General features: G+C 44.6%; 1 protein-coding gene across 2 annotated transcripts; it reads left to right on the top strand.

Annotated features, from left to right (window-relative positions):
- Nucleotides 1-317: 317 nt before the first annotated feature.
- ZBTB8OS (zinc finger and BTB domain containing 8 opposite strand) lies at nt 318-12596 on the top strand. Of its 2 annotated transcripts, none has more exons than XM_048502128.1 (8): nt 318-337; nt 2525-2630; nt 3354-3378; nt 6517-6638; nt 8012-8094; nt 8821-8873; nt 10175-10211; nt 11535-12596. In XM_048502128.1, the coding sequence occupies exons 2-8, from the start codon at nt 2531-2533 to the stop codon at nt 11619-11621; spliced, it is 507 nt and encodes a 168-aa protein (XP_048358085.1). In that variant the 5' UTR covers nt 318-337; nt 2525-2530; the 3' UTR covers nt 11622-12596. The 2 variants fall into 2 exon arrangements, with proteins under 2 accessions (XP_048358085.1, XP_048358083.1); XM_048502126.1 differs by lacking the exon at nt 318-337 and adding an exon at nt 2174-2235.
- The last annotated feature ends 685 nt before the right edge of the window (nt 12597-13281 follow it).

Genomic DNA, 13281 nt, shown 5'->3' with positions numbered 1-13281 from the left:
CCAGAGCTAGTGGGAGATGTAGGGGTGGGTGGGTGGGTGGGTGGGCGGCCAAAAACCACAATCCTTTAAACCTGAGCTTGCCTGCTTCATTCTCCTGCTCAGCAGCAGCAGCAGCAGGAGGGAGGGGTCCTCATGACGTCTGTAGAGAAGATCTCTCTCTCTCCTACACGCCCATGTTCACTCCATCCCCCAGCAGCCAAGTCATTTTTACTACCACCTTCACCGGTACCACGGTTCCTACCAAATACAGCCAGTCTGTTCACTCCCCACTGGGTGGAATCATGGAACTACTGGGGGAGAAAATTAATCCACTTCAGAACTCCCACCGCAGAAGGAGGTGAAAAGTACTTTTAAAGGGCATTCCAGATTTGAAGGGGGCGGGGCCGAATCCGGCAGGGCAGAACTACCGGGCGGCCAAACCAGCTCCCCATCCCGCCACTTGGGTGACTCACAGAGGCGTTCCTCCCATAGGGCAAAGTGGGCAGTTGCCCTGGGCACAGCCCTGTGGGGCAAAAAACTGCAGGGTGTATTTTGTATTTTCAGTGTTTTCTTTGGCCTCGCAGAGGGCGAGTTTTAGCTAGCACACCAAAATTCTCAGGGATAGCCTGGGAGACTCTCCTGATGCTATCACCCAGGCTTGGTGAGGTTGGCTTGGGAGTCCAAAGTTATGGACTCGGGGCGTCCCCCCATTGTTTCCAATGGGAGCGAATAGGAGATACGGCTACACCTTTGAGGGTCGATAACTTTGGACCCCCTGAACCAAACTTCACCAAACCTGAGGTATCATCAGGAGAGTCTCTTACTGATACCACCCAGGAAGCTTTAGGAAGTTTGTTCAGGGGGCAGCCATGGACTCCCAAAGGGGGGGTGCCCCATCATCCATTGTTTCCAATGGGAGCCAGAAGATGGGGGCTACACCTTTTAGGGTCCATAACTTTGATCGCCTTGAACCAAACTTCACCAAACTCCTTGGGTGGTATCATTAGAGAGTCTCCTAAATATACCCCTGAAAGTTTGGTGCTGCTAGCTTTAACAATTGCACCCTGACAGCAGGCACTTCCAAAATTTCCCCAGATTTTCCTTTTTTTAAATCCCCCCCCCCCCCCTGCCTTACACATGGATTTAAAAGGAGAATCTGAGGACCCCAGCTTAAACATTGAAAGTGATGTTGTTTCAGGGGAGAATCAACCCCAAAATAGCATCACTTTGAAATAATGAGATGCTGTTTCCCTCAATCGGGGACTGATACAACACCATAAATGTTTTCATAGCAGTAATAAAACATTTTGAAAGCATTTTGAAAATGTTTTCAAACATTTATTTCTGCTGTGTGGCATGGCTTATTGCTGTGTTCAGATTTGTGAGTTGGGGCAAGTTCTCTAATGTGATGGTGACTTTGAAACAACCTGGTGTACAAAATCATTGCTTGGTCACAGTGGGGAAGGTGGCTGCCCATGGGTGGCGCCAAACTCCAGTTTGCCTAGATACGCCACTGGGCGTAGCTACAAGGGGAAGTGCGGGTTGCATTGGGCATGCGCCTGGGGGGGGCATCAAACTCAGGTTTTGCCCAGGGCTCCAGTTTGCCTAGTTACGCCACTGGGTGACTCTCCTGCTCCAGCAAAAACAGGCGGGGTGGGAGGGAGGCATCCCCACCCCTCACCCCCCACCCCCGCCCCGGGGCGTTCCACTCCTGCCAGGGCAGCGCCTGTCTTCTGCTCTGCGGCGGGCGGGCGGGCGGGCGGGGGTCCCCGCTTCTTCCGCTGGGCTCTCCACAAAACAGCGCCCAGCAGCAGCAGCCGACAGAGTTTGATTCCAAACTAATCCTCCTTGCATGCCTGGCCTGGGGAACCGGTTCACTTGAAGCCACCGTAGGCCAGTTGTGGGGCAGGAGAAAATGCTGAGAGAAGATGGTTATTGTGCAAGCATACGGAGACTAGGACAGAAATTCTCGGCTTGTGAGTTAAGTGCTGTTAAGTAAAACAAGAACCACGTTCAGAAAGCATGCAAACAAACAAACAAACAAACCCAACAGTAGGGCAGTGCAAATTGCGGTAGCCGCTGCCAGTGTAGTGAAGACATGGTTGAGAATGTCAGACTAGCACCTGGCAGACCCAGGTTCAAATCCTCACTGTTGCCATGGAAGATCTCTGGGTGACCTTGAGCCTCTCACTCACTCTCAGCCTAGCCTACGTCACAGGGCTGTTGTGAGGATAACATGGAGACGAGGAGAATGAGGTAAACTGCCTTGGAAATTAAGGGTATAAATAAATAAAAGCACAAGTCCAGGTTTTGCGCCACCTCCTCAATCCTTGCATGGAACCTGTTGTGGAAGGCTATTGTTAGTATTTATTACTACTACACGAATGTCCGTGGGATCGGGATAACAGTCTGGTTCCAGCGATGTTTTTTTCGCGGCGGAGGGGTGTGTGTGTGTTGTATGTTGGGTTTTTAAAAAGCTGTTTCTTTAAATCTGGGCACCTACAAACTTCACCGGAGCCATTTTTCCCCGCCCTCTTTTGCAAAGGAGGAGATGACTCAGGCCATGGCAGACGATCAGCGCGACTATAACTTGAACGAGGAGCAAAAACGCACCAAAGCCAAATATCCTCCCATCCAGAGGAAATACGAGTGTGAGTCTCCCCAAGGCTGCCAGCAGCACTCAAAGCCCACGCGCGGGTGGGGTCGTGGGTCCCTCGTGGGGGTCCGGCTGCCTTTGAAACACGGATTCAAGAAGCCTTGCAGCGCGCCGGACCAGCCTACGGGGAATTTCCCGGAGCACCCGGGGCGTCTTACATGCCTGGGTGAATGAAGCCTTTGGAGGCCGAGGGGGAGCCATCTTCGCCCTAATCAGAAAAGACTCCTTGGCGTGGTTCCTTATTGCGAAGAAGCTCGCCCCAACCCTATTATGGACACTAGATACCTTGGGACAGGGACCTTGCCCAATTAGCATATCTCCCCCCTCCCCCAACTGCCAGGGCAGGTAATAGTGCATGGGGCAATCTGGCTTGTGATGGGCTTTCCCGGCTGTACTTCCTGGTCTGGTAGATCTTTGTTCCTAACATTTTGCCTGCATCTGTGGCCGGCATCTTCAGAGGTATATCATAGAGAGAAGTCTGTTACACACCGTGTCCAGTGAGAAGGGAATGTTTAGTGGGGTATATATTGTCCATGTCCCAGGGTGGGGAACCAATCAGTAAGTGTTTAGGGTGGAACTTGCTATGCATTGTATTGCTGGTAGGATTTCAGTCCCCAGTTTTCAGTTGGGTAATTCATTCACGGCTCAGTTCTTAAATTTGCTTTTGGATGTTGCCTAAAAGATCTCATTTTCCTCTGTGTTTTAAATTCCTGTTTAGATTTGGATCATACAGCTGATGTTCAGTAAGTATGGATTTCTTTAGAAGCTGTCTAAGGGGAAAGGAGTAATGAAGTTAAATGTGTTTAAAATGTCTCTATTCCCCACTTGTTCAGTCTTTTTTCCTACTCTGGGGAGAAGCATTTGTGCATGCCACTTTTCAGCTGTTGAATTACCAGTCCTTCCTATTTATTGTTTATGTGGCTTGTGTTTTTGTATGTTTTATTACTGACATTTTGCAGTGACAGATGTGCCAATATTGTGAGCTGCTTGAATACTTTTTATGGAGAGATCAGCCTACAGCTATTTTAAGTAAAATTGCCCTGTGTTTTGTCAGTGATAGTGTAGTTGGACCTTATTTTCTTGAGTCAAATGAAAACCCTACTGAGCCAAACCAGGGGTCCGTCTAGTGCAGCATCCGGTTTTCCACACAGGCTAGTCAAATGCCTCCTGGAAAGCCTACATGCAGGGCATGGAGGCCAAAGTTCTTTTGTTATCCCCATGACTGGTATTCACAGGTACATTGCCTTTGAACATGGAGGTTTCATTAAGAACATTTTAACTCATGGACCACAAATAGACAATGAAGCTGCTTGGGATAAAAGTCATCATTGCATCCTGTAGCTGGTATGTCTCCGTATCTGACATCCTGATTTTATGGGGCTGTATGGGTAACACCACCGAAGGCTGCAGATTGGGATGGGCAAGATCTCAAGGGGCAAAAAAATTATCAGTTTTGTTGTGTTATTTCCTTCCTGTAAATTGCTAATATTCTTGTTAAGAAAGGGTGCTTTTGATGACCTGCGCCTATCTCCAAATTGGCCTTCAGTAAGGGAGAAAGAAATAGAGAACTTGATCAGTTCTATTAAAAAACCGGAAAGCTCCCGGTGAAGATCTGATCTCAATGATGTGTTCAAAACATTTCCCATCCTGGTGGGTACCAATTCTGCCAAACTTTTCACTCCAGATTACCAATATCACTGGTAATTTCCCTAGTGGATGGAAACCAGCTATATTGTCCCTATACATAAAAGGAGACAAAAATGACCCAAAGAACTATCTACCAATAAGCTCTATTGAACACGGCCTCTAAAAAAATATATGGCAAATATCTCCCTTGGAAAAATTAGAAGATTTGGGAAATTGAAAATCACATAATACATCCACAACAGGCAGGATTTTAGGAAGGGACAAGCTACAGTTGATCACTGCCTTGTATTATACCACCAACTAGCCTCATTCAGCCATACAGAGGGCCCAACGAAGCCTTTATATACTGCATTTGTTGATTTGGCCTCTGCTTTTGACTCCAGTATGTAGAGAAAGCACTCTGGTGGAAACCAAGGGTTGAACAATAAATATGGATAAACGCTTACTTTTCCCTTATTAGAGCTTTTACCCAGGACACATGGATCAAAGTCAGAGTAAATACATCAGGCCTTCTAACAGATGGGCTTAGGAGCAGGGAAAGGAGTCAAGCAGGCTGCTGTTTACTTGCCCCCCCACCTTATTCAACCTTTATATTAATGACATAATTCCCAAACTGACCGGCTAAGAATTTCCAGAGTTGCCCTCGCTTAGGAAAATAACAGAAAATTTCAATTCTACATAATGCCTAGATGATATGGTCCCAGTTTCACCCTTACAAGGAATGGTTTAAGGAGGACTCCCTATATGGTTTGGGTGAGTATTGCAGAGAGAGGAGGTCTCTCTCTCCATAAACTACTCCAAAACTAAGGTAATGGTGTTCAAGAAAAAGACTGTATGAAAATACAGCTTGAAACATCCACAATATTCCTATAGAGCAATGCAATAACTTTTAAATATTTAGGAGTTAACATTCAGTCCTTCACTAAATTGGAATGCCCATTTAGCAGTAATCGTAAAGCAGCTGCTCAAAAAATCTGTTGGGGCAATAGTGAGATTTTATCATACAAAAAGGAGGTCATATAGTTGATCCAGCCCAAAAAAATTTTAAAATTAAAGTTATACCCTATGCTACTCTATGCTATAGAGATTTGGGGATGGAATGTACAAGTCCCACATAAAATAGAAACTATTCAAAACTTCTTCCTTAAACGTATTCTGCTACTTCCCCAAAGGAACGCCAGCTGCCCTCCTCAGGGCAGAAACCTCGGCTTGCCTTCTATTGGTGCCTCGAGCTGAATTGGCAATCTTGAAATATCGCTTAAAAAAGAGTTCACTAAACCAACTTCATTTGGGAATCAAAGTTTGCAGATACTACTTCTAAGGCCTCGGAATTACATAATACCTCCCTAAATAATATATTGTTGCTGAAGCTATTCTGTTCCAGATCATTTATCTCTCTTCACCTCAATTTTAAATCAACGCACCTTCGGACTGGATATTCAAAGGGGATAACTGTATGGACAGAGATATAATTTTACATTCCAAGTTTTTTCAGTTCCCTGGTATATTCTCACCTTTAAAAGGATCATCACAGAGCCCCCCCTATCTTGCTGGCATTACTCAGTTTAAGATAAGGAACGCTTAAGTGACAGCATTAATGATTTCAACAAATGCCAACAAATTATTTAGAAGGCAGATATGCCAAAAATACCAGCTGAACAACTTAATTTGTATCTGCAAACAGGAAGTAGAGGATTTACTCTCATTATGTTCTTGAACTGCCCCTGTAACGCAGGAGCCTAGGGCTAAGTTTCTTTGAATAGTTTTTATATCCCCTGTCCCAGGTATATTATGATTCAGACAAATTATACCTTCTCCTTGCGGATTTGGATCCCTATATATCCTATAGGGTTGGCCTATTCGCCTTGGCAGCTACAAAGATTCGCTCCAACAATGTAATAAAGCAAAATACCAACCCCTAAACTGGTTTAAGTTAGGTGGGAATACAATTCAGACATATTGTAGGGGGGAAAGTGAAAGATTTAGTGTTCAATGATGGATTTTTAGTGAATTTTTTTTCTTTTTTTTCTTACCTGTTGGAATAACAAGTTGGCTCAGAAGTTGTAATGTAACAATATTGTAATACTGTAATGGCCTATGGCTTTCAATAAAATTGATGATGAATATTCTTGTTAAGTGGGAAGCCTCTCTGCCCTCTCCTGTATGATGTCCTCAAGCTTCTTGTCTGCAAGTTCCTGTTTTTATGCTTCTTATGAATACTTCTGTTCCTTTAGGTTGCATGCCTGGGGAGACACTCTGGAAGAAGCCTTTGAACAATGTGCAATGTCCATGTTTGGGTATATGACAGACACTGAGACAGTTGAACCCCTGGACACAGTTGAGGTGATGGCTGAGGGTAAGAAGGAGCTTGTGGGCCTGGATCTGATCGCTGGGAAGCAAAAGACAGGAAATCTCCTGGCATTGGCTTCCTGAGGGCATGCAACTGCCCTGTACTGAGTCAGACCGTTGGTACACCAACCTTGGTTGTGCCTCTTCTGACCATCAGCAGATCTCCTGAGGCCCTGGGCAGAAGTCTTTCCTAGGCCAGCCACCTGAGATGGAACCAGGAACCTTTTGTGTGCCAAGCATGTACCCCACCGTTGAAGGCATCATTCTGCAGTCTACCCTTATTCACTATAACTTTGCAAATGTTTACAGCAAATATTGGGTTGCCAAGTGCTGTGACTGACTGTGGGGTACATACAACCACTTGGGACCTATTTTTCCCCCTGTGTTTGTGAATTCTCTGCTGGGATTTGAGGCAGGAGAAGGGGCTTTGGCCATCCCCTCTGTGACATTTTCCCTGAACTACATGTGCACAACTAGATTGAGGACTGCATCCATGTTGTTGGGCTGTGAATCAACTGGCCATCTGCATGGAATTTTACCCCTCCCACTAGTTTTCTCAGGTTTCTGATGAGGAGTGAAAACATTTGTCTCCTTGCTTGACAGAAATTCAGGGCTTGAAGCAAGTGTCTTAGACAGGGCCTGCACATACAGAGTGACTACCTACAACTGGTTAGCACTCTTGAGTTTTCAGTGTGCTTAATGTCAAAACTAGCCTGATCTCATCTTACTGCAGTGGCTGCCCTGGTTAGTGCTTGGATGGGAGACACCAAGGAAGTCTAGGGCTGCTACACAGAGGCAGGCAATGACAAACCACCCCTGAACATCTCTTGTCTTAAAAACTTTACTGGGTCACTACCGTTGGCTGTCATTTACAGCACTTCCTTTAGTTCAGTAATATGTTGTCAATTGGAATGGGTGCCTGGTCAGAAGCCACAAAGAAGAAAAGTTGGTTTTTATACCCCATTTTTCTCTATCTTTAATGTGCGGGCTCTAATCTGGTGAACCAAGTTTATTATCTCACTCCTCTACATGAAGCCTGTTGGGTGACCTTGGGCCAATCACAGTTCTCTCAGACCTCTCCCCACCTACCTCACAAGGTGTCCTGTTAATGATGAACCCGAAAAGCATGTACCCCACTGCTGAAGGCATCATTCTGCAGTCTACCCTTATTCACTATAACTTCGACTGCAAATTATTTACATCAAATATTTGGTTGCCAAGTGCTGTGACTGACTGTGGAGTGCGCACAACCACCTCTCCTTGTGGGGAGTGGAAGGGAAGGAGTTTGTAAGCTGCTTTGGGACTCCTCATGGTTGAGAAAAGCGGGGTTTAAATCAAAACTCTTCTCGTCTTCCAACTCTTCTTCATCTGTTCCAACAGGTCATGACATGCTGTCTCTTCTCTTTCACTTTCTTGATGAATGGCTGTATAAATTCAGCGCAGATGAGTTTTTCATTCCCAGGGTAAGTTCCTGCCGTTTCTTATCTTGTGGAAGAGGACCTTTTCCAGTTTATTAAAGATGGTTCTGGACTGTTGACACAGAACTTGCCACGTTAGCCTTGCACTGCTAAACTGTTGGGTCGGCCCTGTTCTCTTCTCAGTTAGCAATGTCTTGCTTTCTTGGCCAAGGTTGAAAACTTCCTCTGATGGATAAAATTCCTTAGGTTGGAGGAAGGCTTCAAAGTCGACCAAGCAAAGTGGTAGCATGCAAGCTAGCATCAGGCAGATACCATCTGACTCATACAGACCAAAGAGGGCAGGTACATAGCTGAGAATCACAAAAAAAGTGAGCTAACTTGAATTCTGTGATGATGATTTTTGGGTTCATCATTAACAGGAAAAGGGAGGAATTTATTTCATGGTTGGGGGACTAGAGGGTCCGCCTGCAGTACAGTAGCAGTATTTAGGTGGCAATTCAGGATACTTTATGCAATTCTGGATACTTATATGAAAAGTTGTAGGAGATCCTGAAACTGGGGAAAAGGATCAGTCAGAGATAATTGCTGGTGAGAAGTACCTCTCTCCGAACTCCTCTATGCTTGTGCTGTGGATTATTAGAGACAGGATTTAGATTTAAGATGTCAGGCACATTTTTCAGATTATATTAGAGCTCTGTGACAAGGCAAGATATTTAATAGCAACTCTTTTTAATGAGAAAAAAAGGGGGAAATCTGTCTCTTTTTTTGTAGGAAGTAAAAGTGGTTTCTATGGACCAGACAAGCTTCAAAATAAGATCCATTGGGTGAGTAAGCAGAACTAAATTTAAAAGAAATACTGGAATTTCAGGGAATAAGAACACATCTCTCCTGTGCCAAAGGACTTCTGCACTGTGTAGCATGAGGTCTCAAGGTGGTATTGTGCAGTGCAAAGTTTTCCACAGAGACCTTAGTTCTCATTCATTAAATTTATATCCAGTGGTGGGATTCAAACATTTCCACAATAGGTTCCGATGGTGGTGGGATTCAAATAATGACTGTTAAAAAGTATTTAAAATATTTTTAATATCACTTTTTATTTTAACTATTAAAATATTAATACTTAATAAAAATATTTTAAGTATTTAAAAAGTGATATTTTAAATTTTAACAACAGGTTCTACAGAACCTTCGGAACCCCCTGAATCCCACCTCTGTTTATATCCCACATTTCTCAAAACAATATTTTAGCTATTTATTTATTTCACTTTATCCTCAGTGGGGAACAATGTAAGTTCCTTTGGGTTTCCACTGGGGAGAAGGGCAGGGTATAGAGCAGTGATGGCGAACCTTTTCGAGACCGAGTGCCCAAATTGCAACCCAAAACCCACATATTTATCGCAAAGTGCCAATACGGCAATTTAATCTGAATATTGAGGTTTTAGTTTAGAAACGCGTTACTCAGGAGTAAGCTTGGTGAAGCAACCGTGCAACACTTCTAATGGGTGAATCACAACCCTAAGAGGGTTTACTTGGAAGCAAGTCCCATTGCCAGCAACCGAGCTTATTCCCAGGTAAACGATTGCGCCCAGACCAGCCTAGATGTGTGTGTGGTGTGTGTGTGTGATTTTCCTCCCCTCCACATGACGGACTCTGTGCACACGTGCCCACAGAAAGGGCTCTGAGTGCCACCTCTGGCACCCGTGCCATAGGTTCGCCACCACTGGTATAGAGTAAAACTAAACAAGAGCAGCAAAGTGGGAGAGAGGGCCACATCTGGGGTTCTAGCTGCTTTGGAGGATCTGAGTTCAATACTGGATCTCTCACTTTCCAGATGTGGCCATCCTGTAAAAATATTGCCACTGACTCTGGGTTTTGAGCTGTTGTGGCTTGATTTGAAGGCTTGACTTGAAGGTTCAGCTGGTGCTTGATTGTGGGGAATACTCATTTTAGTATTGCTCGCCTGTGCTGGCTCCCTGACTTCGTGGTTTGGTTCATCAGGGGCAAGTGCCTTGGCTGTTGGTCATACCCTGGTTGTTGTTTAGACCCTCAGAACAATTGGCATTCCAGTCATCTGCCTGAAAAAGATTGGTGATTTTTTAATACATTCAATTTTTCTGTTTTTAAGGTGGGGGGAAGAATTCTCATTGAACAAACATCCTCAGGTATGTTATAAATTGGGGTGTGTGTGGAATGAACACTTATTGGTTCTTATTGGTTCTTAAAGTCGGGTCTGGCCCACTAGCCATTTTGATACACAAACTCCTACATCCATGTGTGTCTCGACCTCCTGCGGCTACCTCACTTCTCTGCTTTGTTGGGATCTCCAGGGTCTCCTGTGGGAAATATTGCAAAGAAATTAACAGTGCAACTTACGACTCACATAACTACCCCAGACCCTTTGGAAGACAATAAGAAGAGATGGTGCCTCTGATATGGAGAAGATTCTCAGAATGAAAGGGGAGATGTCAGTGTGTGCCACTGATTGAGGGAAATGCATTGTCTCTCTGTTCAGTTGAAAGATGCTGCTGCTGTTAGAATCATAGAGTTGGAAGAGACCACGAGGGCCATCAAGCCCAACCCCCTGCTATGCAGGAACACACAATCAAAGCACTCCCAACATATGTTCATCCAGCCTCTGTTTAAAAACTGCCAAAGAAGGAGACTCCACTACATTCCGAGGAAACGTATTCCACTGTCAAACAGCCCTGACAGTCAGAAAATGCTTCCTAATGTTGTTCCTTGGGCCTACTGCAGATGTTGCACAACCCATTCACCCAAACATGGCTTCTTGCTTGGGAATCCCCACACATTCCTTTTCCTCTCTCTTGTGTGGACATTCCTTCCTTCCCTTTCAGTTGTGAAAATAATGGTTAAAGATGACTGCATAGAGTGGTGTTGTAGTTAGAGTGTTAGTACAGAATATGGGTGATGCTGATTCAAATCCCTCTTCAGCTCACTGGGTGACCTAGGACCAGTCATACACGTTCAGCCTAACCTACCCTACAGGGTTCCAGTGGAGATAAAATGGAACAGTGGAGAAATCTGTTAGCTGCTTTAGCTCCCCATTGGAGAGAAAGTTAGGATACCAATCAAGTAAAAAAAAATGTTTGCCTGCTATTATTAGACCACAGGTAATCATAGACTAAACACAAATAAACTGTAGCTGGCAGGAAGTTAAGACTTTGTGATAACGATGGAAAGGAAGAGGGGGTTGCCTGCAGGAATGTACAAATCCATGAGTGCTCTCATGAGTAAAACCTCTCTCTGGAAACTGGATGACATTTTGTCTGTACTGGGCCTGAGAAAGTGGGACAGTGTTTAAATGAACAAATGCAATTGGACACATAATTGAAGAAAATCTAGAGAAATGTGGATGCTTTGACTGAAAAAGACCTTTCCTTGGTATCCAGGGTGTTCTCCCTATTTTTCTGCACAGGAATCCATGAGACCATCTGCACAATTTCCTTTTCTTTCTTCCCCCTCAGGGCACGGAGGTCAAAGCAATAACTTACTCAGCCATGCAGGTCCTGGAAGAAGAAAAACCAGAGGTCTTTGTCATCATTGACATCTAAAAGAAGAAAATCGGCCCATCTTCATGCCTTGACAGACGTACCAGACACCCCCAAGCTGAGGGCCTGTTCCTCCAGAGGATAAGGTGGGCTAGTCGACCACAGTCCTGTAGAGACTTGAAAGTATCTGGAGCAGCTGAACGGAGAGTCTCACAGTGAATGTCTCATTGTGAGATGCCCTTGTGGAAGAAGAACCACACAAGGAATGTTCTCATGTGTGTGGAAAGATTAAATACTTGCTGGTGGTGACTTCTTAGCAGAAACTGAGAAGATAGGAGAATAATTCTTTTGACAAGGGACTAGACGGTACAAAGAATGTCAGCATGGTCTGAGCTAAATTTGACTCCAGTTGCAGCTGAGAGACCAACAAGATTGTGGAGCTATAAGCTTTTGAGAGCCGAAGCTCCCTGAAAATCTGGTTGTTCTCTAGCTGTTCTATTGCAACCCAGCATTGCTGCCTTCTGAAAATATGGACTGACTGTGCTAGCCTGGATAATGCCAACCTTTCTCTTTTTTTCTACCTCTTTTTGTTGTTTCAAATCAGGTCAGTCAGATGCAATTTCCTGCAGCATCCTTTCCACCAGAGAGGATTTGGCAAAAGCCTTCTGCCACTAAATCAGTCTCCTCCTCTTCCCATCTCCTTGCGTGTCCCCAGAGGAAGCTGTGCAGCCTGAGTTCCATGCAAATGTAATATGCATAAACAATGGTTAGGGGAGACTGAGAGCATGCTTCCTCCTCTCTGCCCAGGCAAGAAATACAAACAGCTCGCCCCCTCCCTCCTTCAAAGTGTGGTTCCCATGTTCAGAATAACCAGGATGGGTGCAAGTATAACAGCACGCATTGATTAAAACAAACTGCAGAATGGATTTGGCGAGGGGAGGATTTATACAAGAAGGGGGAGAAGAAGAAAGGATGGAGGTGCCAAATAACTAATAACTTGCACTCAATCTAAAAAATAAATTTGGAAAAGGAGACAGATATCTGTCTATGTGTGTTTTTGCTCCTTTTGGCTGGAATTAGAGCATTCTGTGGATCATTTGTGTGTATGCGTATAGTATTTTGGGTTGGAGGGGGGTTCTAACATGCTTGCATTGAGATTGGGCCCCCAGGTGCTGTTTCCTTGGCAGCAGTATTGATTTCAGCAAGCCTGCCTGGGCATGTAGCCTGTTGGCTGGACTCTTTGAGATTTAGCTTACCCTACCATCTCACAGTACAAATTCAATATTTTTGTGACAAGATGTATTTCTGTAAGAAAATCAAGAACCCAGCATGTGGCAGTGTCTGCATCAGTCCTTGCATGTTAAATTTTGATTTTTCAAACACAACACAGATCCATGATGTGCCCTGACTGCTGGGAGGGGGTGGGGGATGTTTCCTTGCTGCAAATTAAATACACTGTATATTTGCAGTGTTCAAATGACAGGGGCAGAAAGGAGGTTTTTTTGAAAATTTGAAATAACGTAAACGTTAAATATAATCTGGAATTCGAAACATAGCATGTTCACCGTTGGGGCTAGTGGCAAAAGATGCCAGGTGCTTGTTTACTGGTCTATCCTTGCTTTACTGGTCTATCCTTTACTGTTTGCTTGTTTACTGGTCTATCCTTGCTGAAGGCACTAAATACACTCCCAATTTCATAAAGGAATTAGCCTAGTAAGTGTCA

This window comes from Sphaerodactylus townsendi, linkage group LG06 (genome assembly GCF_021028975.2).
Source record: "Sphaerodactylus townsendi isolate TG3544 linkage group LG06, MPM_Stown_v2.3, whole genome shotgun sequence".
NCBI classification, from domain to species: Eukaryota; Metazoa; Chordata; class Lepidosauria; order Squamata; family Sphaerodactylidae; genus Sphaerodactylus; species Sphaerodactylus townsendi.
The sequence above is the reverse complement of the archived record's forward strand: the minus strand, read 5'-3'. Positions and strand labels throughout refer to the sequence as shown.